Source organism: Molothrus aeneus, chromosome 2 (genome assembly GCF_037042795.1).
Source record: "Molothrus aeneus isolate 106 chromosome 2, BPBGC_Maene_1.0, whole genome shotgun sequence".
Lineage (NCBI taxonomy): Eukaryota > Metazoa > Chordata > Aves > Passeriformes > Icteridae > Molothrus > Molothrus aeneus.
In genome coordinates, this window is record NC_089647.1 from 27,613,726 (window position 1) to 27,635,351 (window position 21,626).

The window sequence follows — 21,626 nt, forward strand, 5'->3', positions numbered from 1 at the left end:
TCTGCCTGTTTGACAGAGCACTGTCCTTTTCTCATTTTGTACTCTCCATCCTTATGTTCCTCACACTCCACAGAGCTGTCTGCTTTCTGGGTACTTTTCCACTATTCAAGCTGAGTGCACAACGGTTGCAAACTTGTTCCTAGGCCCTCTTACTAGACCCAAAAGCTCCTGGATTATTTATTGATTCTCCACATGGAAACTTCTCTAGACAGGGCTTTAGGGAGTCCAGCTGTGGCCAGGTGTTCTGCCTGGAGGAATGTGGGACCCAAGGGCACATGTTTCCTGCCTGGTGTCTCACTGGAAGCAGCAAGTCCTTGGATCAGGGCAGGTGAGTCCAGAGATGCAGCAAGTAGCGTTCTGCAGGTTCAAGTGCTTCCTCCACTCAGCTGGCTGAGCTCCTCCTCCCAGACAGGCTGGCATAATGATCTCCACATCCTCAGGGCAGTTCTCAGTCTCACCTAGATACTCAAGAGTTCCTAGAAAATCTTTTGCATCATTGCTGGGCCTCATTTTAGCAAGGATGCTTGTGTTTTCCAGGAACTCTCACAGCACCACGGTCACCTGGGGCTTCATTTCCTCCAGCCTTGCAGGCAGAGTGAGCATCTGTTGCAGAAGCCTTGGCTCTGTCTGAGGAGCAGCTGCCACCTGAGAAATCACTCTTTGCTCCTTCCCTGTCTCCTTTTTCTGGAGTGGAGCCCTCCAGGCCTGCCAGCTGACAGCCCTTTGCTCCCCCCAGATCAGCTTCCATTTCCTGCACATCCTTGCTATGGCAAGTGTGGGCAGCTGTCCTTTTGGGTCAGCAAGAAGGAAGGTACTGCACACACTACAGATACAAAAAACTTCAGAAAGTAGAGAATAAATTTGAGAAATGCTACTTGCTCCCCTAAAACTTCTGGAGATAGGAGCCCAGCATAATGCTTGGCTGCACAGAAGGATGCTGAGCAGCCTGTCTAGGGCAGGATTTGTGGCTGTCCTTCATGTTGAACTTCCTATAAGTCACTCTTTAGAAAATACGTACCCAGCAGCAAACACTGTAAGAAAATTTGTTTTAAACATTAGCAGTTTCTAAAGTACTAATGTTTTAATGCAGTGAGAAAGGTGAGCTGGAAATGGCAGCAGCATGGGTAACAAGGTAGTGGTGTACAGAGGGAGTTCCTCTGGCCATTCTTTGCTTCTGTGCTTGAAACTTATGCAATCACCATGTATTAAAAATTCCTAAATTTTCAGCCCTGGCTCTTGTACACTGTACAGCTCTATAGCTGTGCTGGCAATCCTGGTCTGAATTCCCTTAATGTGGAGCCTGGGATGGGGCTGAAGCTCGTGGCATCCTCCTAGCATCCTTCACCTTAGACACAGCAGCCTCTGTGGTAGAAACAGCATGACTGCAACTGCACAAAAGGGCAAACAGCCCAATGCTGCCAAACATCACGGGAGCCCTCCCCAGCTGTGGTTGTGCCAGACCTGCTGGGCTAGCTCAGCTTGCTGCTGGAGATGGCTTTCCCCCACCGCAGAGACTCTGCAGTGCAGTGGGTCAGGACCTCAGTGAGCACTGCTGTGCTCTTCCCAAAGCACTGGTGCCACACAGCTGCATTTTTATGAGCTGTCACTTGCCAGAAAGTTGCTGCCTTCGGTGCTGATGCAGAGTGGAGTGCCTGGTGAAATCTTTACCCCAGGATGTCCTAATCACACGTAATCTCCTTCTGTCCTTGAAAGCGGTGCACTGAAAGAACCCGGTACCCCATGGGCAGAAACACTTTGCCTTTCATCTCAGAGCTGGCAGCCAAAATCCCCACCCTGCCTGCCCCCAAAGGACTGGCTCTCCCCTCCTTCCTCACCCCCTCTGGTCCCAGGTAACGCTCCCACTGATCATCACAGAACACTTTCTACCTGACGCAGTAAATGCAGACAGAGAGCTCACAGTCCCTCTGGCAGCTGCCAGCTCAGAAGGTGCACAAGTAAGGTTGCCTGGGCATGTACTTTAGCTCTAAATGCCCTGTTTTTCCACAAGTTTGCGTTTTGATGAACATAATGTTCTGGGAATGAATGAGCTATCACCAAGCAACATTAACTCTGTGTTAACAAAGGGTTTTGACATTGAATTTAAGCCTGAGGACAATGCTGGCACAAGAATGAGTTATCACAAGCTGGGCCGTGGGTACACTGAGGATGGAAATTAGAAGGAGCTTCCCACCTGCCAATGCAAGGATCTGGAACAGCCTTTCAACAGCAGCAGTGAGGCCAGGAGATGACTTGTTGTGGGACTGGAAGTCTCTGAGCAAGAGGATGCAGTGGGGCTGCCTGCCTCAGGCCAGGAGATCTGTGCCAGTCCTCTCTTCTTATGCAATTGCAGGACATTTTCATAACGACTTTGCCCTCAAAGTAGCTCAAGCCAAGCTGGGTGCCTGGGGCTTGCCTGGAAGTGGGGCTGTGGGATGGTGTCCTGGGGATACTGCAGAGTGCTGTAGGGCTGTAATTACCCAGGGAGTGAGGATGTGCATCCTCCTGCCTCCAGCGTGCAGAGAACTAAGCACAGAAATTGGAGGGGACAGTCTGTGACAGGCAGGCCCAAGACCAATTGCTTCAAGTGATGGCTGGGTGTCTCACAGATCTGAGGGGATTTCTGATGAGCAGAAGAGGGCTCCTCCACACTGCAGCCCAGGGGAGAGTGAGCTGGGCACTCAGGGGCTTTGAGGCCAGCTCCCCCACTGGCTCAGTGCCCAGCCAGGGCACTGATTACTGGCCAGGGTCCATCCATCACCCTTTCAGAGTGTGCAGTCACTTGAATGAGACCACCTTGGCACAGAATGGGAAAAGGGGACGAGAGAAGGGGATGCCCCAGGAGCACCTGTCAAGGGGAAAGCTGACAGCAGCTCTCCCACAGCAGCTGCAGGCTGGGTGCTGCAGTGAAGCAGCTGCACCTGCCTGGGAGCACCGCCTGCCTTGCTCCTCTCTGCTGCCAGCCCTGGACACCAGCAGCCCTGGGATGTGGCCCACAGCTCCAGCCACCCCTGCCTCCCAGCACCCACCTGCACTCAACTGCCCAGCACAGAAATCCTTGCATGAAACACTTCACTCCAGATTCCAGTGGATTATCTGAGCCGGGGATAAAACGGGAGTTACGGGAAGCTCAGTGGTTGACTGTCTCTGTTCTGTTCTTTAACAGATGATTAAGGCCTTGCCAGAGTGAGGTCTACATCATTCCTCAGCGATGAAGGTTAGGGGTTTCAAGCCTAGCTGCTGACTCATAACCAAGAAGAGGAGAAAAGGGAAAATTAGCATGAAGAATGTTGCTGAAATGGCTTGAATGTTGTTCAGAGATTAGCATAGAAAATATATTGCTGCCTGTGTTATGGCTGGTGTGTTTAGTAGATGTTCTTAATGGAATCTGATCTTTTTAAAAACATGGAACCCCTGTGTGTAGAGCATTTGCCTTATATCTGCAGACCCACTGCCAGAAGGGGCAGATTGTTAACAAGCTTCTCCAGAAAGCACCTTAATTCCTGATGTTGTAACACCAGTGCTTTGTTCTAAGCCTGGATGCCTTTGGATACCTTGGTGAGCTGTTGAACCACTGGATAGCATGTCCTTGTGCAGAGTCTAGCCTGGCTCTGCAGGGATTAAAATTTGCTCCCCATGAGTACATGTCTGCAGACCCTTCTGGGACATGAGTTTGGTGCTCCAGCTTCCCCACTAAATACTCAGTTTCTGGCTGCACTAAGTGGCAAACTCAGCAGAGGCCTGGAACATGACCTTCATCTAAGCTGTGTCACCTCCAGTGCACGTTGCTTCTGGATCAAGGCTGAGGCAGGCGGGGGAGGCTCAGGCTGCTGCTCCTGAGATAACTGGAAGGATCAGGGGAGCTGGGTGAGTGCTCAGTCTAAACAATGGCTTCAGAGTCAGGGCTGTGATCATACTCAAATTAATTTCAAATATGCACAGTAACACAAGAAGCAATTTGCATAAGACGTCACATGGAGTTGCATACAATTTCGCATATTTAAACGAAGTACAATAAAGCACAGCTCGGGCGGGTGTGTGAAATCATCTGTGCAGTGAACCGTGCACAGAAACGACGTACAATTATCACCAAAGAAGAAAACAAATGGCAGCAACCACCCAGGATGCAAAGTGAGCTCAGAAGTTGTGAAACACCACAGCTTCTTCCTTCATCCACCATCCTGATAGATGCTTGGAGTCAGGCTATCACGCACTTCTTTTCCAGCAGGCCCTTCTGGTGCAGAGGATGGTGCTCGCTGTTTCATACCACTACTCACTCCTTCCTTCACATTTGAGTCCTTGGCTTCAGCTTTGCTAAGCACTTTCTTCATGCATCATTCTTTCTGGGCTTTCCAGTGCATAGATTTCCAAGTGTGAAGGACTCCCCCCTCACCAGGCACTGCTCCAGGTGGTACTGTCCTTGCTCTTTAGTGGTAAAGGCCAGAGGCCAAAAGACTGGCTCTGGGAGCAAAAGGGCAGACTCTGACAGCCTTATTTTTGGTGGTTTCAGAGCTGTGGTTGTTCAGAGCACGATCTCTATGGCTTAGTTCTGGGTACCTCTGTAGGTCACATGAAGTGGACTCCATCTCAGCTCCTGGAAAATGATGGCCAGACAACTAACATAGATAAGGAACCAAGAAGAGGGAACAGCATCCCTTAAGTGGGAATGTGTCATCCTGTGGAGCAAACATCAGAGGGCTTAGACCTTTAAACCTGCAAAAGACTTTTCAGGGACTTTCGGCCCCTGACCAACATTTTGTGACAGTGCTGCATCTCTCACACAGGGGCTGGGTCAGCACTGTAGCAGTGAGGCTGAGCTCTGAGGCTGACCCATAAGCATGTGCTTTCCCTTCCCTTCCCTCCCCAGGAGGCAGGCAGGCAGGGGAGGATTCAACTGCTGCTCCTGAAACAGCTGGAAGGATCAGGAGAGCTGGGTAAATGCTAAGGCTAAGTTGGGGCTTCAGTGTTGGCAGCACCCTGGTGTCCCTGTGAGCTCCCAGAGCCCTGCTTCACTCACCTTGTCTTCATTTACCCAGGGCTTTCAGTGCCCCCTAGCTCTAAATTTCTATTCTGATCCCTGCTTTGACCCTACTTCTCCTTCCAGCCCCATCATTTAATCCTAGCCACAATTTCTGCTTCTGCCCACTCTCTCCTCTCCCTGCCTTTTCCTGTCCTCCTTCATATTCCTGCTCCTTCATACCTCTCTTTAGGCCTTTGCTTGACAGCCTCAGCTCCCTATATTTTAGTTAGGCAATTTGTTCCTCTCTGCAGGACTGCCTGAGTAGGAACAAAGAACTGTCACCAAAACCACCAAAAGAGGCAGTGTTATACTTAGTCACCCTTTTGTCCCAGCTCTCCTCTAACTTGCAGGTACAAGGAGAAAAATCTGTCTCTTCCCCATATCCTGCACTCAGAATTACTGCACTGGATAGGGAGCTACAGGTAAGCTGGCCAATGTGAGTAGATACAAGAAACCCACACTTATCCAGGACAGTATTTCTGGTCTTCAGTTTTGTCATGGAGGCCCTGATGCTGGATATAAGAGAAATCTCATTATAAAGGAACCTCTTAGGGCTCCTGCTGTGTATCCAGCCAACGCAGGGTGCACAGAGCGTTGGATCTCATTTGTGTGATGTTTGTGTGATTTGTATAATATGTCACGTAAGAATTGGCCAAGCAGAAAAAAAGGCATAGGAGAGAAACCACTTCAGGTTTAGATAACTCATCCTGGTATTGCCAAATGTCTGAATCCACATAATAAAACCAACACAAACATCCACTGTAGGTGTATTTAACCACTGCATTCATGTTTTGGTTAATGAACTTATTCAGGCAAAACTGTGTCCTAACCTGGCTAGATTGACTCCCCTGACACTAGCAGAGGACACCCACCACTGACAGCCCCTTGGTTTGGGAAGAGCTCTGAAAGCTTCTGCAGTCTGTGTCACTTTACCAAGGCTTAGAGAGCACCCGAGAGAATCACGATGTCTGTGGTTCTGGTGCATCTTTTCATAGTTAAACTAACAAGGAAACCAACTGGCTCCCTCACCAGGCTATGCTGTAACTCAGATTTGACCAGTGCATGCTGTAGGCATCACACCATGTTCCTCTGATAGAAAACAAGTCACCCCAGGCTTGTTTACTTGCTTGTTTGTTGAACCCTTGTGGTATGTCCAGCTGTCGACAAAGTCTGAGCTTCAAACTAGACTGGCTGCCCTGGAGCATCTGCTCTCCTGCCACTGGAGCGCTAACTAGGAGCCACAGAGAGGCAGGACAGGGCCCCGGAGCAGGAACCGGCATTTGCTTCCCTGCCAGATCCCTTGTGAGGATTGATCAGAGGCTGAAGATGGTTTTGCTTGCATTCTGGTCACTCCCAGAGAAAGCTGGGCTTTGGATCAATGTGGACTGCGTCACTGAATGGCCTATTATTCACTGAGCGCAATGTGCACTCGGAGACACAGCAGCCCTCAATAAAGATTCAATTCTGCCTCTGAGGATCAAAGCAGGAATGAACCAAGGGAGCTACTCAACTCTTTTACATGATGCTGAAATGAGAGATTGCTTGTTTCAGGGCGACTCTTTATGGCAGTTTCAAGTTGTGCATTTCTCCTAATTAAATGGCCATCCACACAGGCAGGTCCCTTTAGTAGAGTGCTGAGCTACCTGTGACTGAAGCTCTCCATTCCCCCTGCACAAAGGCTCACACTTGAGTTAGCACAGCTTCTCCACACTGCCTTGCCTGCTCCACACCCTTCTCGAGGAGCACAGGGATGCCCACAGCTCCACAGGTGTTTTCCCACCACTCCCCTCATGCCCACACAGTGTTGGGATGGCTCTCTCACAAGGTGTGCTGCAAAGGAGCACTAAGGAATGACATCCAGCAGCACAGGCTTGGAGAGGGGGGAAGAGCCAGAGCACATGGGGTCCTAGCTTCCAGCCACAACTCTGGAGAAGGTCCTTGAGCAGGGGAGGTAAGCAAGTGTTGTTGGTTGCTGCCACATCCCTGCAATACAGACTCTTCCAGCTGACAGATGCCTGATTTTTTTTTGCCCCCATAATGGGATAATTTATAGCAGGTTATAGAAGGCATTCAGCTGGAGGGAATCCCAGATTTTGGAGATGATTTCAAAATGCTTTTCTGAACTACTCTCTTTCCCAGGAAATCACAGCAGTCAGCAACACCTCATGCTTTGTTTTTGGCCACTCATTAGGGTGATTTTTATGTGTCTTGAAGTCATTGTAGAGGTTTTGTATGTTCTTCTTTGATTTAAATGATGGCATTCATTCCTCCCATCTCTGCTGTCCTCATTCAGAATGCAACTCCCAGTGCTAGCTCCCTGCTGGAGAACAGGATGTGGGGGAGATGCTAGGGAAAGAGGCAAGGCTGCAGACAGGAAAGGAATGGAGGTGCTGGAAAAGGAGTTAGGGCTGGAACCTGACTGGAAGGGTGGGAAGTCAACATGGACAGGTGGATAGGAGTGATGTAGTGGGGACTGGTGATGGGAGGGGAGGGGACCAGACCAGGGAGTCAGTGTTTCAGGAAGCCAGAAGAATAAGGGGCAGCTTGTGGAGCTTCTCCAGTGAGTCAGAGAGTGAGTCCTGGTGAAAAAGGGTGTGTTTGGCTGAGTGCCTGCAGCCCCAGCCTGTGCAGAGAGGGCACCAGAGGAAAAGCACCTGATGACAGAGAGAAGTCAGCAGGAAGGGCTGAAGCTCTGGCTGGAAGCAGATGAGGTTTGTGCAAAACATCTCAGTGCACTGATGAGTACATGAGTGCAATTTCAGCACAATGAGAACCCATCACCACCTCTGTCAAGTCTCTCCAGCTTGCCCAGCCCCAAAGCTGTTGACTGGAGAGGATCTTCCACCTAAAGAACAGGGGTGAAAGTCTCTGCCCTCCCACACTCAGCACAGGGGCAGAAGAGGGGCTGTCCAGCCTCTTGTGTGCCTGTACACCAGGACAGCCACCACAGGAGTGTGTCTGCTCTCTTATGGGCCTGGGGCCACCACCAGCCACAGAGATCCTGTCCAGGGTGCAGGGTGCCATGTGGAGGGGCCTGGCCCTGCAGCAGGAAGGGTCCTTCCAGTGGGCAGAAACCCCAGAGTCCCAGGCCAGGTCTGGTCTGTGAAGCCTGCTCCTTCCTCCAACAGTAAAGCAGAGGATCAGGGTCCTCCAGTGCCCAAAGGATTCAGACAGGGCAGAGTGAGCAGGGGATGGGAACCATCCCCATCCCCAGCAGTCTTCCAGTCATTGCCAGGGAGCAGCCCTTTGGAGCAGCCATCAAGGCTGGAGCGCCCCAGCCCCGATTGCCGCTGGAAGTGGAGGAGTTGCAGGAGACAAGGATGCTTAATTACAGAGCAGCCCTGGAAACCAGCAGCAGCAGCAGCAGCAGCACTGTGGCCAGGAGGGGAGGCAGCAGGGCTGTAAATAGAAATTGCGGAGGCAGCCGCGGGGAACAGAGTGAGGGAGGCTTGTGTGCCTGCAGGGCTGCATGTCCCTCCCTTCCCCTCGGCTGCTGTCACCTCTCCCGGACACCCGGGCCCCCAGCGGGACCAGCAGCCCCAGGCCGTGCCTGGAGGCAGCAGCTCCACAGGCAGGACAGCTGCTTTGGGTGGGAGTGAAGAAGGGCTCCTCCTCCACCAGGCACCACCTCCCATGGAAATGCCTGACATTGGCCAAAGAGCCCCCTCAGTCGGCAAAGAGACCGAGGGAGGATGGACGCGGGGCCAAGTTGCCCCCTCTACTCCCAAGAAGAGAATGTGGGATGCCAGCAGTGTGAGCCCCCATCCCGATGGGATCTGCCCAGGGTGCACCTCTCATCCCGCCCTGGCTTTTCCAGTGTGGCATGCAAGAGGTCTGCTTTCAATATTTTGCAAAGTTTTATTTAAAAATGTTGAAACTAACATCCCACAAGATTTGAATATTTCACCACAAGGAGAAGAGAAATCCTACAAAAATATATATCACAGCGCACAAGGGCAGGGGAGGGGAAGAGCGAGACTGAGCAGAGGAGCAGGAGGAGGCTGGAGGGGAGGATGGGTGGGGCAGAACGAGACTGAGTGGCAAAGGGACAACAAGAGAGGAGCAGGGAAAGTGAAACAGTAGGAAGGGAGAGAGAACCAGGAGGGAGACCATGGTACAGGACAAGAGTGGGAAGAGGGAAAACAGTGGGAGAGGGAAAACAACAGGAAAAGAGGAGTAGAGAGCCAGCAGTTGGTGAAGGGAGGGGACCTCTCTCTATGGTCCTGCCAGGGTAGGGCCAGGACTACAGTGGGACATTAGCAGGGATGCAGCTGGGGAGCTGGAGTTTGACCCAGGACTTTTGTGCTGCAGGTCTCAGCTCTAAGGCTGTGCCACAGAAGTGGTTTGTCAGAGTGAAAAACAAAACAGTTTAATTTAGAACAGTCTCAAGGTGGTCCTGTTTGAGAACTTGCAGGGAATGAACAAACCACTCCTTTCCAAGCATTTTTCTTCATCGGGAAGTGGAGTGGGAAATGAAGGGACCAGATTTGCAAGGGCACTTGGGTGCCATTGAGGAAGAGGTAGATAGCCCTCTCTGAATTTTGGGATGCTTGGCTGGATGTTAGCCCCTGGAAAGTGGACTGGAGGAAAGGTGTGGAAACACACACTAGAGGTCTGCTCCCCTGCCTACCAATTGCAACCAACCAGATGGGAAAGCCCAAGCAGGATTTGGCCTTGTGGTCATACCACTCTCTTGGGTAAAGAGAAGGAGACCTCAGTGCCTGCTTCAAAGCAGGAACTTCCCTCCCTTCCACTGTGCTCACAGAGAGACCACCCTTGTGTTCAAAAAGCCAAGGCTCTGCAGGAGCTCAGCAGAGACACAGTCACTTCATCTCACTTGGCCCACCTGAATGTCCCCTTTCAATAGCATAGAAATGTTGGGCAGAATTAGCCCAAGACTATGAACACTTACAGTTGGTTTCCCTGCACACTTTTCTCTCTAATGGAAAGAAAAAACTTTCTGTTCCTAATGGAAAGGAAAAAAATCTTTCTCCTCCATTCATGTAGAAGACAGGGAAACCTGATGGGCTGTGACTAAGAAGGTGCTGTCCTCTGCCCTGGCTCGGTACTGTCAACCCATCCATGTGCACATCCTACAAAATATTACCCTGGGCCAGGGTAAAGACTTCAGGCATGCTCTGGCTCCAGTCTGTGTAGAAGATGGTTTATAAGGCTCCAGTCATGGGGAAAACAGATCCAGTGAGATTATTTATTAACTGGAAGAAGCTTGTGTGTCCACATGTGTTCTGAGTGTTTTGTTCCAGGGACAAAGCATAGCAATGAATGCTTGGGCAGAACAATGAAGTAGTTTCCCTGTATCTAACCTGTTTTGTGTGAGAAATTGAATGACTATCATAAAAACATATTTGGCTAGGAAAATTGTTCTTACAAAAGGTGTTCATTATACCCAAGCCTCTGTTGTTGTAAGAGTTTTCTCTACACAGCTCCACCAGCTTTCCCCTTACCACAGTATCCACGAAAGGTTTCTCTCCCTGGAGATACTTTTACCAAAACCAGAGACATGTAAAAGGGGGAGGAAAAAAACCCAAACCACCAAAATCTGATTTGTTTGCAGAATTTACAAAAGCCTTCCCAGGAGAGCACAGGGCTTCCCCACATCAAGTGTTGGAAAATGTTCTCACTATGCCTCCTGTGGTCCCCTGCCACTTTCTTACAAACCTTCTCTCCATGCAGCATGTGGAAAGTCCAAGGACAGCCATTGAAGTGGAAGAGTCTAAACTCTGGCCTTGTTTCAACAAATGCTGTTGATCAAAGAACAATCTAATTAATCTGGTCTGGAAAATTACTTAAACCAGTTCAAGGTATTGCAAATTGCCAGCAATCAGCAGTGCAGCCTCCTGCAGATGTCCTTCCCCAGCAGGGACGTGCCAGGGAGAGGGGGAACAGCAATGAATGGGGCAGCGAGCAGGAACTGCCACCTGGTCCTTCCAGATCCATCTGCAGCTTAAATGTCCACCCAAGCCTTGCATGGATCCTGAATAAGAACAGGCTCAGTAACAGATCGATCTACGGTAAAGCACTAATATCCCCTGCTGTAAGCACAGAATCAACCTGTGCTTAGACTAGAGATCTCCAGAGTCCTTTTCCACCTACATCTTTTAGCCACTCTGTGCTTTTAATAAGCCAGTAATTTTATTTGACCTGTCATTTTCTCCAAATCTCTACTGTTTTTGGGAAGCTTATTGTAATTTACACTCTGATTTAAATGCCCTTCACAGTGAGTCAGATGGGACCCGAGAACACCTAATGGTTCAGCTGGGTAAACGGGCAGAACCAGGCCTCTTATGAAATTCCCTGTGCTTTGTCCTATAAAGAACAGGCTTTTTATGCAGAGATAAAGGATGAAAGGCTGCTTCCCTCTCTCCAAGATCACTTTGTCAGAGACCTTGTATAGTGCATTAGGGCCTTCAAATTGTGGGTGATTTTCCTGCATCTGGCCACATCAGTCCAGCAACTAAAGGTGTTTGTACACTGTGGGGCAGCCTTATCTAAATGTGCATCTTTTCACCTCAGAGGTTGTCAGTGTGGGGTTTTGATTGATTTGAAGTTGTCCATAAAAGCTAAGAGGAACTATTGTCATTAAGCTGAAATTTGCCATCTCACACGTCCTCAAAGTGACACCCATGTGTCCATGCCTAGGAAGAGGTGGAGATGCATGGATCTTGCTCACACAGGTAAGTGACAGTGTGGCTTCCAGCCCCACAGACCACCAGGGCCCTGAAGGACATGTGCAGGCAATCAATTTGGACAGATGACTTGTGCCATTGCTTTCAGTTTTTAACCAGCTGGAGGACTGAATGAAGCTTCATCTGGGAGCCCAGATACGCCTCTGTCATGCCCTTGGTGAGCACTGCCTCGTGGGTTTCCAGTCACCTTGGACCCCAGAGAGACCTAGTAGCAGTACATGGCAACCCTTCCAATGTTCCCAAGATCAACTCTAAACTGCTCTTGGTCATCCCAGGTGCAGAGTCCTGGCTGCTGCCTTGCTGCCCGTGCCAGGAGTATCCGAAAGCAAATCTCTTCCTGAGCCCAGCAAAATTCAAGTTCCTCATGCCCAGCAATGTCTGCATTCCATGCTTTAGCTGTGTGCAGGACACTTGCTAAGAAACACGGTGAGCAGAGGGTTTCACCTCGGATTTTCTGGAAAGCCTCATCACAGACTGGTATTATTCAGAAAAACCTTACTGAAGGAGGCTGAAGGAGTGCAGAGGGACAGCAAGGAGGCTTTCAAAGATCAAAACATTTGGAAAGCTAAAGGAATAATTTTCAACTTTAGCTGGGAAGAGATGTGGCATGGGGGTGGGAACTGAGGGGAAAAACTGTGGACGGAGAGAGGAAGAAAGATACAAGCTGAAGAGAAAAAAACCCAAAGGAGTGTTAGGCAGAAAGAAACTGGAAAGATGTGAAAATCTTCCATCTAGGGGGAAGATAATGTTTCCTTCAAAGGAATGGGTTGTTGAGAGGGCCCACGTGCTCTGTGAGCCTCTTCTGCCCAAGCTTCACCCACCCTTGGGACTCTCAGGAGGGCCAAGGTCTCAGGAACAGACGAAGTTGCCACCATCCGAGTCACCTGGCGGGCAATCCTGCAGCCACTGAACTCCAGACATTCACTGCAAAGCACACGACATGAGAAGGGACACACGGAGGGTGAGGGCCCACGGGGACAGGGGTACGCCTTTCCACCTTGCCTACCCCCGATGTCAGGCATGCACTGGTGAGAGAGTCATGGAGATCCAAGTGTGTCTGTGCACATATGCTAGAAGAGGGGCTGGGGAGGTCAAGATTTCACACCACCACCAGCTGTCTTCCCTCCCACCATTCTGCTCTCTCATCACCCTGTCCCACGTGGGCAGGGTGGGTCCCCAGCAGGATGCTAGGGAGGCCCAGCTCGTCCATTTGCCCAGGCACATCCCGGTGGGGTTAGTTAATAAAGGTGGTGATGGTGGTGGGCCGTGGCACAAGGAGGTTGCTTTTTTTCCTGGGGCAGCAGAGGCGGGGAGAGTCCGCGCTCGCCAGCGGTGACAGAGGGTGGGGGAGCCAGCTCAGCCTCTCCCGGGAGTGTCACAGGTTCACCAGTGGGATTCTGGGGGAAAGAGGGAATTGGAAATTAATGAGTGCTTAAACTGCCCCAACACCCCCCGCCACCCACTAGCCAACATCACCTTTGCCCTGCCTCGGTGTGCCTGTCCCCCTGTCTCCTGCCAGCCCCTCCTGCCCCAGCTCACTGGCCACTCACCGGTTGAGCTGGAATGCTGCATTCTTCCCGTGGCCACCCAGTTTCTCTGCACCCTCCTGGCCCTGCCTGGACTCCTCCGTCTCAGGTGTGGGGGTCAGGGGGTCGCCGTAGGGCCCCAGGATGCTGACGGTGGTGGGGGAGAGGTCTGTGAGGGGCTGCTGGCTCTCCTGCTGCCTCCCACTGCTCTGCTGCCCCGAGTGACGCCGGCGCTTCTGATTTCGGTCCCAGCTTTGGAGAGAACAAGGGGTGAGGTAAAGAGACAAGCCTCAGCCCTTGATGACAGAGAGGTTTGTGGGATGGACCCCCCTACACTCAGCATTAGAGCCCAGCGTGGCCGAGTGCCAAACCTTGCAAGGGATTGCAGCACCAGATCTGCAACGCTGGGACAAATGGGTCCCAAGCCCACAGTCTTCCTATGGACACCGGCCCAGTGAGAGCCTCCATTGGCCCTAACCCCACTCACCAGAACTTGAATATGATTCCAGTGGCAACCAGGACAATGATTATGGAGATGGTGATGGTGACGTACAGCTGGGGGTCCACACCTGCGAGACAGAGGAGTGGGGCTTGTGATGGCCGCTCCCTCGGATCCCCAGGGAGCAGCAGGGCAAGGGAGGTCCTCAATGAGTTTTGCAGAAGGAGCTGCTCCTGCAGGGGACTGGGAGTGAAAGAAGCAGAGTGCAGGTTTACCTTCCCCCCGGGGCCCGAACAGGAAGGGCCGCAGGGTGGCCGGGGTCTCGCGCAGGTTGAGCCCCGCGTTGTGCAGGAGCGAGTGGGAGTTGGGCTGCGCCGTCGCCATCCCGTGCGGCGAGACGAAGGTGTATCCCAGCGGCGGGAAGCCCGGGTTGGCTGAGTTTGTGTCCCCTCCGTCCTCATCCGACACCGTGGGACCCCACACGATGGCCCAGGGGTACTGGGAGGAGGGCATGCCGTCCTCGAAGCCCGAGGGCGTGGCGGGCCGGGCGCCCGCGGCCTGGCGCCTCAGCCGCACCACGTGCCGCAGCTCCGCTCCCCGCACGGGCAGCGCCCGCTGGCGCGGCACGGCCGAGCGGGAATCCGAGCCGGAATCCGAGCGGGAATCCCGCTCCGGCTGTGAGGTCCTTTCCCAGATGCAAATGGACCGTGGGGCCGAGGGGCTGCGGCGGGTGCAAAGAGGCCGAGGGGCTGCGGGGCCCCGAGAGCGAAGAGACCATGTGCCAGGAGGAGGGACGGCCAAGACGACGAGGAGGAGATGCCACAGCTGCAGGGAGTGGATGCGGGAGAGGAGTGGAGGCATCCTGCTGCGGGGCGGGGGGAAGAAGAAGAGAGCCTGATCTAAACGTTCCTCCTTTGAAAGGCCAAGCAGCCGGGAGCAGCCCACCACCCACACTCCTGTTTTCTTCCCGCCTCACCTGCCAGTGTGGGAAGCTGTGAACCTACCAGGCACTGGGCTCCATCTCAGATGCAACAGTGTCTTTGCTCAGTCAGGATCTTGTCTCATCTTCTTCACTGGGAACCAAAAGGGAGGGCTGTCAGTGTCCCCCCACGCAGTGGTGACGGCTCTCTCCTTGCAGGCAGTGTGTGCCACCCCAGGTGAGCTCCTGGCTGGCAGGATAAGGGGAGTCCATGCACACACGCGTGCACCCTCTCCTGCTCCCATGCCCCCCATGCAGGGAGGTGCATGGTCCCCATCCCCATGCCAGGTCCCCCCAGAAACACATGCCTTAGCATATATGCTCCCAAAAGCAGGGAGCGATCTCCGGAGCACACGTGCCCAGGCACATGCGCAGCTTCCCCGGGGACTCTCCTGTCTTAGGGCCGAGAGGGGGATTCAGCATCTTTGTTTGCTTATCGCTGGAACAAGTTGGAATCTTAATTCCTGTGTTTATTTATAGTGTGGAGTGTGTAATCCATTTATTAAAAAAGAGCCTCTTCATTGTGTGCCAGAGCGAGGGAGCGAGAAGGGAAGCATGGGAGTGGTAAACCAAGACGACTGAGAAAGAGTGAATCAGCGAGAAAAAGTCCAGCCTCACTAAAGAATTTAAGAGAAAAAATATGCCTATCAAATATTTAGTATTTACTTTCCTCTTAGCTAACATGAAATTACCTTCCCACACTCCTTGTCTTAATGTCCTCTGCGCTGTCCCATCCCTCTCTTTCTCCCCTATTCCTCCCTTTTCTCTCCCGCCTCCCACGGCTGAGCAACACAAGCACGGAGTGAGGTTAGGTCCTCTCAGCCGGATTTCTGCCCTGGACGCTCAGCACCGTCCGGAATCAGCCCGGTGTCGTCACTGCTGCCCTTGCTGCTCCCGCCCCTTCCCTTGGCCGGGCACAGCGCCGTGCCGGCCCTTCCCCGGTGAGCTCTTGTGTGCCTGACCCCGCATCCTCTCTGCAACCGCACGCACAGGACGAAAAAAAAAATCATGCGAGATGTTCAGCCTGCTCTTTCATCGTGGAAAGGAGAGCATGAATGCCGACAGCCCACGGTCATGCCCTCCTGTGGCTGCCGGGATGGAGAAACAGGCATGCTTGGCTGTGGGAGTCAATGCAGAGGCCAAGCCTGTCCCTCCAGCCCTGAGCCAGCTGCACCTCCCAGCTTCCAAAGGGTTACTGCCATCCGCCCCGGCTCACCCCATGCCCTGAACAAAACCTGCAGCCCCTCCTGCGTGGGAGGCTTCCTCTTCCTAAGGGAAGAACCCAGTGCTTGCTGTGATGTACACCTGAGAAGAAGGGCCAGGAGGAAGGGCACCCAAGACTAAGTAGCTGTCTAGCTCCTGCTGCATTAACCGGCGATATTTTTAGTTTCCTTCTGTTAAATATTTAAACAAAGTTCACAGAAAAAAAAAAAGAATTGTTGGCTAATGTGCCCTGCCCCTCCCTCTGGGGCAAGATCAGTCTCTGGAGGGATCCTGAGATGAAGATGAGGAGAAAAGAGCAGCTATTCTCAGCATTTCTTTGTTCTTTGCTCCTGAACCTCTAAGCCTTGGAGGGGACTCAGTATTAAGATGCAGCTCTGCAGAGAGGCAGCAGAATGGAGCAAGTTTCTTCTGAACCCAGATACTGGCGAGATCTTGGCCATCTGGATTATGATCACGATGCCGTGGAAGATCATGTCTGGCAACAGAAATCCATGACAGAATTCATTTTGGACTTTGAAAGGGAAGGAATTCCAAGCATGGAGGACCTCCTTGTGTGAATCCCCAGGCTGGAGGGGACACAAGTTGCAGGAGAGGTTTGAAGATGGCTTAGAGTGCCTGGGGCCATGCCTGGGACTCACCACAGGACATCAGTTCCCTCGGATGAAGAGCCTGCCCTGCTTGTGGCACAGCTCAAGTCTTTGGGGCAGGAGCCTGTTTTGCATCAGGAAGCAGGAGATGTGGGGCTGGGCAGTGCCATCCCAGCAGGGGTGACCTTCTCCAGGTGCAGGCAGACCTCAGTGCCAGTCCCATAGGGAAGTGTGGCACAGTAGTGGTGCACCTATAAGCTCTAGCACTCCTCCTAACAGATGGCTCTACCCTCAGAAATGTGCCTGGGGATAGGAATGCTGGGGTTGCTGCACTCTACTCGCTCTCCTCGCTTGTTGGGAGATCTCATAATGGAGACATCGCTGTTCTTCTAAGCTGAGATTGTGAGCTCCAGCAATGACACCCCAGTCTATGGACTTCCAGGGTTGAAAACTTGGGAATTAGATACCCTACAGAGCCAAATCCTGGATGGCTTTCACACATGGTTGTCTCAATTTCAGGCCTGTGGAGCAGATAACATATGGAATGAGCTGAGGAGGGCTGAGCCCCAGCACTGACTGCCTCATGTGCACGTGTTGCCAGGGAGGGGACAGCCCATACATGGGGGTGCAAGCCTCACACTGGACATACTGCTGTGCATGGGTTCTGCTGCCTAGAGTGAAGAGCTGGTGATTCCCAATGTCCCCACCCCAGAGGTGGCTCCAGATGAGTGCAGGGATGATGCAAAGTTGGTTGGTCTCCATCCACATGTTCTGGTTTCTTAATGAGGTCATGGCCAAAGACTAGGTCCTGCACCCTGGACTGATTGTGGAGGAGCTGGGAGCAGGACAGAGGTGTCTCCCATGCCATAGAGGGTGTGGGAGCAAAGGAATGTTTCAGGTGAAAATACCAGGCAGTGCAGGCTGGATTCTAGCATGCTTGGAGCATTTATGTTTGAAATGGAGCATGGATGTCCCTGTGGATTATTGACTAAAAGGCAGACAAAGCATGTCTGGGGCACTCTGCGGTCAGCCACCAGCAGCTGGATTGTGTCCTGGGCACCGACCCTGCTGTGTTGGACGGCAAGAATAACACATGCCCTTCGTTCAGTTCTGGATGCAGCTCCCTGTGTGGATCCTGAATAAACTGGTAGACCTTCAGAGCAGAGGAGGGGATGCTAGTGCTCTCACTACCTGGGAGTATAAATCCCACCTTATACCATTCAAGAAGCCTTTGTGTGCCACAGCAGAGAGATTGAATTTCTGCACCAGTACCTCATGGCAAGGCTCTTGCTTTCATATGTGTTTCCCAGGTCTAATGTCAATAAAACTGGACAGGGCTACTCCCAGAATCTGAACAGGAAACCTGTATACTTTCACTCTAGGTACAGACCCTTCAACTCAGCGTTCCGGTCCTGTGATGCACAGATGACAGAGTGTGAATGACAAAGCTATTTCCCCGGGGCACTTCATTGAGCTCAGTTTGTGAATCTTGGTGCTTGAAAGCAGTGAGTAAGAATTACACTGTTCTTTGCTGCTGAATATGGACCCCACCATCACTCCAGACTGGGGCTAATCTGCTAGGAACTGCTCTCATGCAATTGCAGGATGGAAGCATGAATCCTGCTGCTGTTCCCCACACCCATCTGTGCTTCCTCCCTCTTTGTGAGTCTCCTGCAGCATGGACCGGCCACAGCTGGGACATGAGAGAGCAGATCTCAGTAGGCATGCCCCAAAGCATACACAGCAGTTCACTAAGGAGGGGCTGGGAATTTACATCCTACCTAATGGCTAGGAGCAGAGCCTGCTGCACTCCTGCTCAGAGCAGGGAGCTCTGAATAAACCCTGAATGTGACACCCTGAGCTCGGGAGTTCAGATACTACTATGCCCCAGGAAAGCCCTAGGATTCGCTTACTCCTTCTCCGTGTTCAGGATTCTTGTACACCTTAATGCCATAGAGAAATCCTATCCAAATAAAAAAGGCATCACAGGAATAAAAGAACCAAGGTGCCAGCCGTGTGCTGTAGCTCCCTCGCATCAAGTGCAATCTGTAACCTTCTGTTACAAAATGCTGAAGTTTGACAAATTCAAATGAGGAACAATACTATTAATAAAGAGGGTCACACACCAGCACAATTCACCTAGGCAGGTGGTGTGTTCCCTACTGCCTGCAGCCTTTGCCTGGCTCTATTCCTAAAAGAGATGCTACAGTTCAATCAGAAGTTATGGGCTTGGCGCAGGAAATTAAATTGGTGAAATTCTCTGGCCTGTGCTCTGCTGTAGGTCAGTCTCGATGATCAAAATGGTCCCTCTGGCCTTAAAATCTGAGAATACCACAGCTTTCTCGATGCCTGGCCGAGATCAGCTCTGACTGGAGAGCAGTTGGATGAAGCCAAGCGCACACAAGCCGCGTTAGTGAGGAGCGGGTAGAGGCTCTTTCCATCCGGGGATGGGAGAAGAGTTGCACCCGATTCTGTCTGGCTCAGCTGGCAGATGATGATCTATCTGTATTTTTGTAACATCTAGAGCTTGACTGCTGTGATACTGTGCCTCTAGGAATGAAGCTGTCTGCTCTCAGAGCGCTCCAGCTAGTTCAGAATGCAGCAGTCTGTTTGCTCGGCGACTCGAGCTGCCGGGAATGCATCACCGTGCCCCTCTGCACCCCACATCGCCTCGCCTTTGAGCACAGAGTCCGGTTCAAGGTCTCCAAACCAGCATTCAAAGCCCAGCATGGGACAGGCCCCAGCGACCTAAGCAATCAATCACCCCTCCTTATGCAGCGATGACCTCACATGACGGATATATTCCACTGGAACAATGAAATTGCCAACCAGTTTGGGGAGAGGGGGAAGGGATGGAAGAAGGGTAAAGAGGCTCATGACCCTGAAAAATGGAACATTCACAAGAGCTGGGCCAAGATTATGAAACTTATGCTGGCTGAAATAACGCTCACCATTAGCAACCCCGCAGCACCGAGAGCTTCATGCAAATCCTTGCTTTGCCCAGCTCCCCCACTGCAACGATTCCACTCAAAATAGTGATGAAAAAATCAAAACAAACCTGAGGAGGACCCAGCCCTCCTTACAGAGAAGGAATGCTCGGTTGGCTGTCATTTTTTAATCTCCCAGCCAGCACCAAGGGCTGTGGTGACAGCTACTGATAGGAGTCTGTGATCTGGGACCACGGAACCTAGCAGCTCTCTCCAAGCACTGAGGAGAGCGAGTTCAGGCACTGGCAGCGAGACCCCCCCACACTGCGTGATGCCCTGGGCACACCACACCTGTCTTTTTCTCAGTGGCCATGAACACCCCGGAGTTCCTGGTCCAAGAGGCAGAGATGCGGTCATTCCTGGTCTGGCAGCAGGAAGCAGGAGCCCCGGTGTTGGTGGAAAGGGGTTATGTATATGCCCTGCTGGATTTGGCTGGGTGGGGACAGGGAAAGGGAGGAATCCCAGAGCAGATGACCCAGGGAGACAATTCTGCTGTACTCGAAGGAGTTTTGGCAGCTGGGACTGTGAATCCGAATGCTGGTGGTGGAGATGCCAAGCCCATCCAGGGAAAGAGTTGCTGCTATGCATGGGGCTGGGAGCAGCACCTCCCAGAGCTGGCTGAATTTAGGGGCTGGCAGCTGGAATGCAGTGCCTCACGTCAGGCTGATGTCTGAGGCTGAGAGGGCTGGTGGCAGCACCAAGGAGGATCCAGCAGGATCCCGGAGGGGCTGACACTGCTCGCCCTGAGTCAGTGCAGGTCCTGCAGCGTTCAGTGACTTGCTGATAGGAATTCCCGTGCCAGGCTGCCAGGGTGAGCTCTTATGGGCTGGGAATGGCGATCCTAGGCTGGGACAGAACGCAGGGCTGGAAGGGTGATGCTGCATTTGGGTGTTTTCATAGCGAGGGAATGGGCGTGTGAAGCCCATCAATGGTCCTCTGAGCTCAAGTCTCCCTGCATTTGGGAACTGTGAGTGTGGCCCCATTCCAAGCAGCACTCTAGGATGCCGGTCCCCTGCCATCTAGTGCCTGCCTGCAATACATGTCATGAGTCTGACAATGTTCTGCCTCCCAGTTTCCTACTGTTCCCGGGTATCCAAGTGCTCCAAGTGCTGAGTCTCCACATCTGAATTGCTCTCTCTTGCATGGTGCACCCTTGGCCAGGCAGGAGGTGGGATTGACCCCTCTGTTTTCTTTCTCCAGCTGCGCCAATTTGGCTGAAGTAGCCTTCCTCAGCGCAGGCTCCAGTGCTCCAGCACAACAGGTCTGTGATGGAGCCCGGAGCTGGAGGGTAAGAGGCAGCGATCCCTCGGCTGTGCCCCCTCCCTCCCGGCACCTCAGGCATCCCCTGCCCCCGACTAAAAGAGGAGGAAAAGGAGGGGGGAGGAAGGAGACAGCCGGCTGGAAGGAGACAGAGCACCTAGATCGGGAAAGGGGAAAGAAAAAGGGGGAGAAAGGACACAGGGAAGGAGATGGGGAGAGATGACTTGGAGACGGGCATGCAGCCCCCCTCCCCCTCGCCCCTGCAGCCCCGTCCCCACTCTGTCCCCCAAGCCCGGGCCGAGAGGATGAACTTACCTTGCGGGGAGACGAGTGGGGCGCAGCCGGGGCGGCGGAGCACAGGGCTGGGGGAGCACAGCTGCTGCTGCCCGTGCTTCTCATGGCCAGGACGAAGGAAGGAGAGGAGGAGGAGGAGGAGGAAGAGGAGGAGGAGGAGGAGGAGGAGGAGGAGGAAGGTTTGCTGAGGCTGAGCCTTGGCTGAGGGAGAGGGAGCGAGAGATGCCTTGAAATAAACAGCTGCCGAGGACTGGTCCAGCCCCTCTTTCTCCGTCTCTGTCTCTCTCGCTCGCTGCCTCCCGTTAACCCCATGGCTGCTGGCACGGGCGCGCCCTGCACCGTGGCCCCGCTGCAGCCCGCGGGGGGCGCCGGGGCGGCCGGGCAGGGCACGGCCGGGCGGGGGCAGCGCGTCCCGCCGGCCCGGAGCCCCCTGCCCCGGCGGCCAAGGCTCCTCCCGCTCCCTGCCCGCCCCGCCGCGCTCCCGCAGCCCTGCTCCCTGCCCGCCGGACCTGCCCCCCGCCGCCTCCCCGCCGCTGCCCGCCCGGCTCGGCTCCGCTCGGCTCCGCTCCGCTCGGCTCCGCTCCCCCGGCTCGTCGGTTATTTCGG

At 53.0% G+C, this 21,626-nt stretch overlaps 1 protein-coding gene across 4 annotated transcripts; it reads right to left on the reverse strand.

The window, feature by feature from the left end:
- Positions 1–8,861: 8,861 nt before the first annotated feature.
- Positions 8,862–21,626, reverse strand: PIANP (PILR alpha associated neural protein). Of its 4 annotated transcripts, XM_066572176.1 has the most exons (7): positions 21,530–21,626; positions 21,042–21,221; positions 14,694–14,762; positions 13,965–14,554; positions 13,738–13,819; positions 13,275–13,502; positions 8,862–13,121 (listed from the first exon to the last, which is right to left on the reverse strand). In XM_066572176.1, the coding sequence occupies exons 3-7, from the start codon at positions 14,708–14,710 to the stop codon at positions 13,100–13,102; spliced, it is 939 nt and encodes a 312-aa protein (XP_066428273.1). In that variant the 5' UTR covers positions 14,711–14,762; positions 21,042–21,221; positions 21,530–21,626; the 3' UTR covers positions 8,862–13,099. The 4 variants fall into 4 exon arrangements, with proteins under 4 accessions (XP_066428273.1, XP_066428274.1, XP_066428277.1 ...); XM_066572177.1 differs by lacking the exon at positions 21,530–21,626 and having other exon boundaries at positions 13,965–14,551; positions 21,042–21,315; XM_066572180.1 differs by lacking the exon at positions 21,530–21,626 and having other exon boundaries at positions 13,965–14,551; positions 14,666–14,762; positions 21,042–21,315.

Excerpts from the sequence above, each read along its gene's own strand:
- PIANP (XM_066572176.1), bottom strand. Across the intron at positions 13,820-13,964 it reads GTTCGGGCCCCGGGGGGAAG|GTGTGGACCCCCAGCTGTAC; the intron begins GTAAACCTGCAC and ends TCTGTCTCGCAG. Across the intron at positions 13,503-13,737 it reads GGAATCATATTCAAGTTCTG|CTGGGACCGAAATCAGAAGC; the intron begins GTGAGTGGGGTT and ends TTCTCTCCAAAG.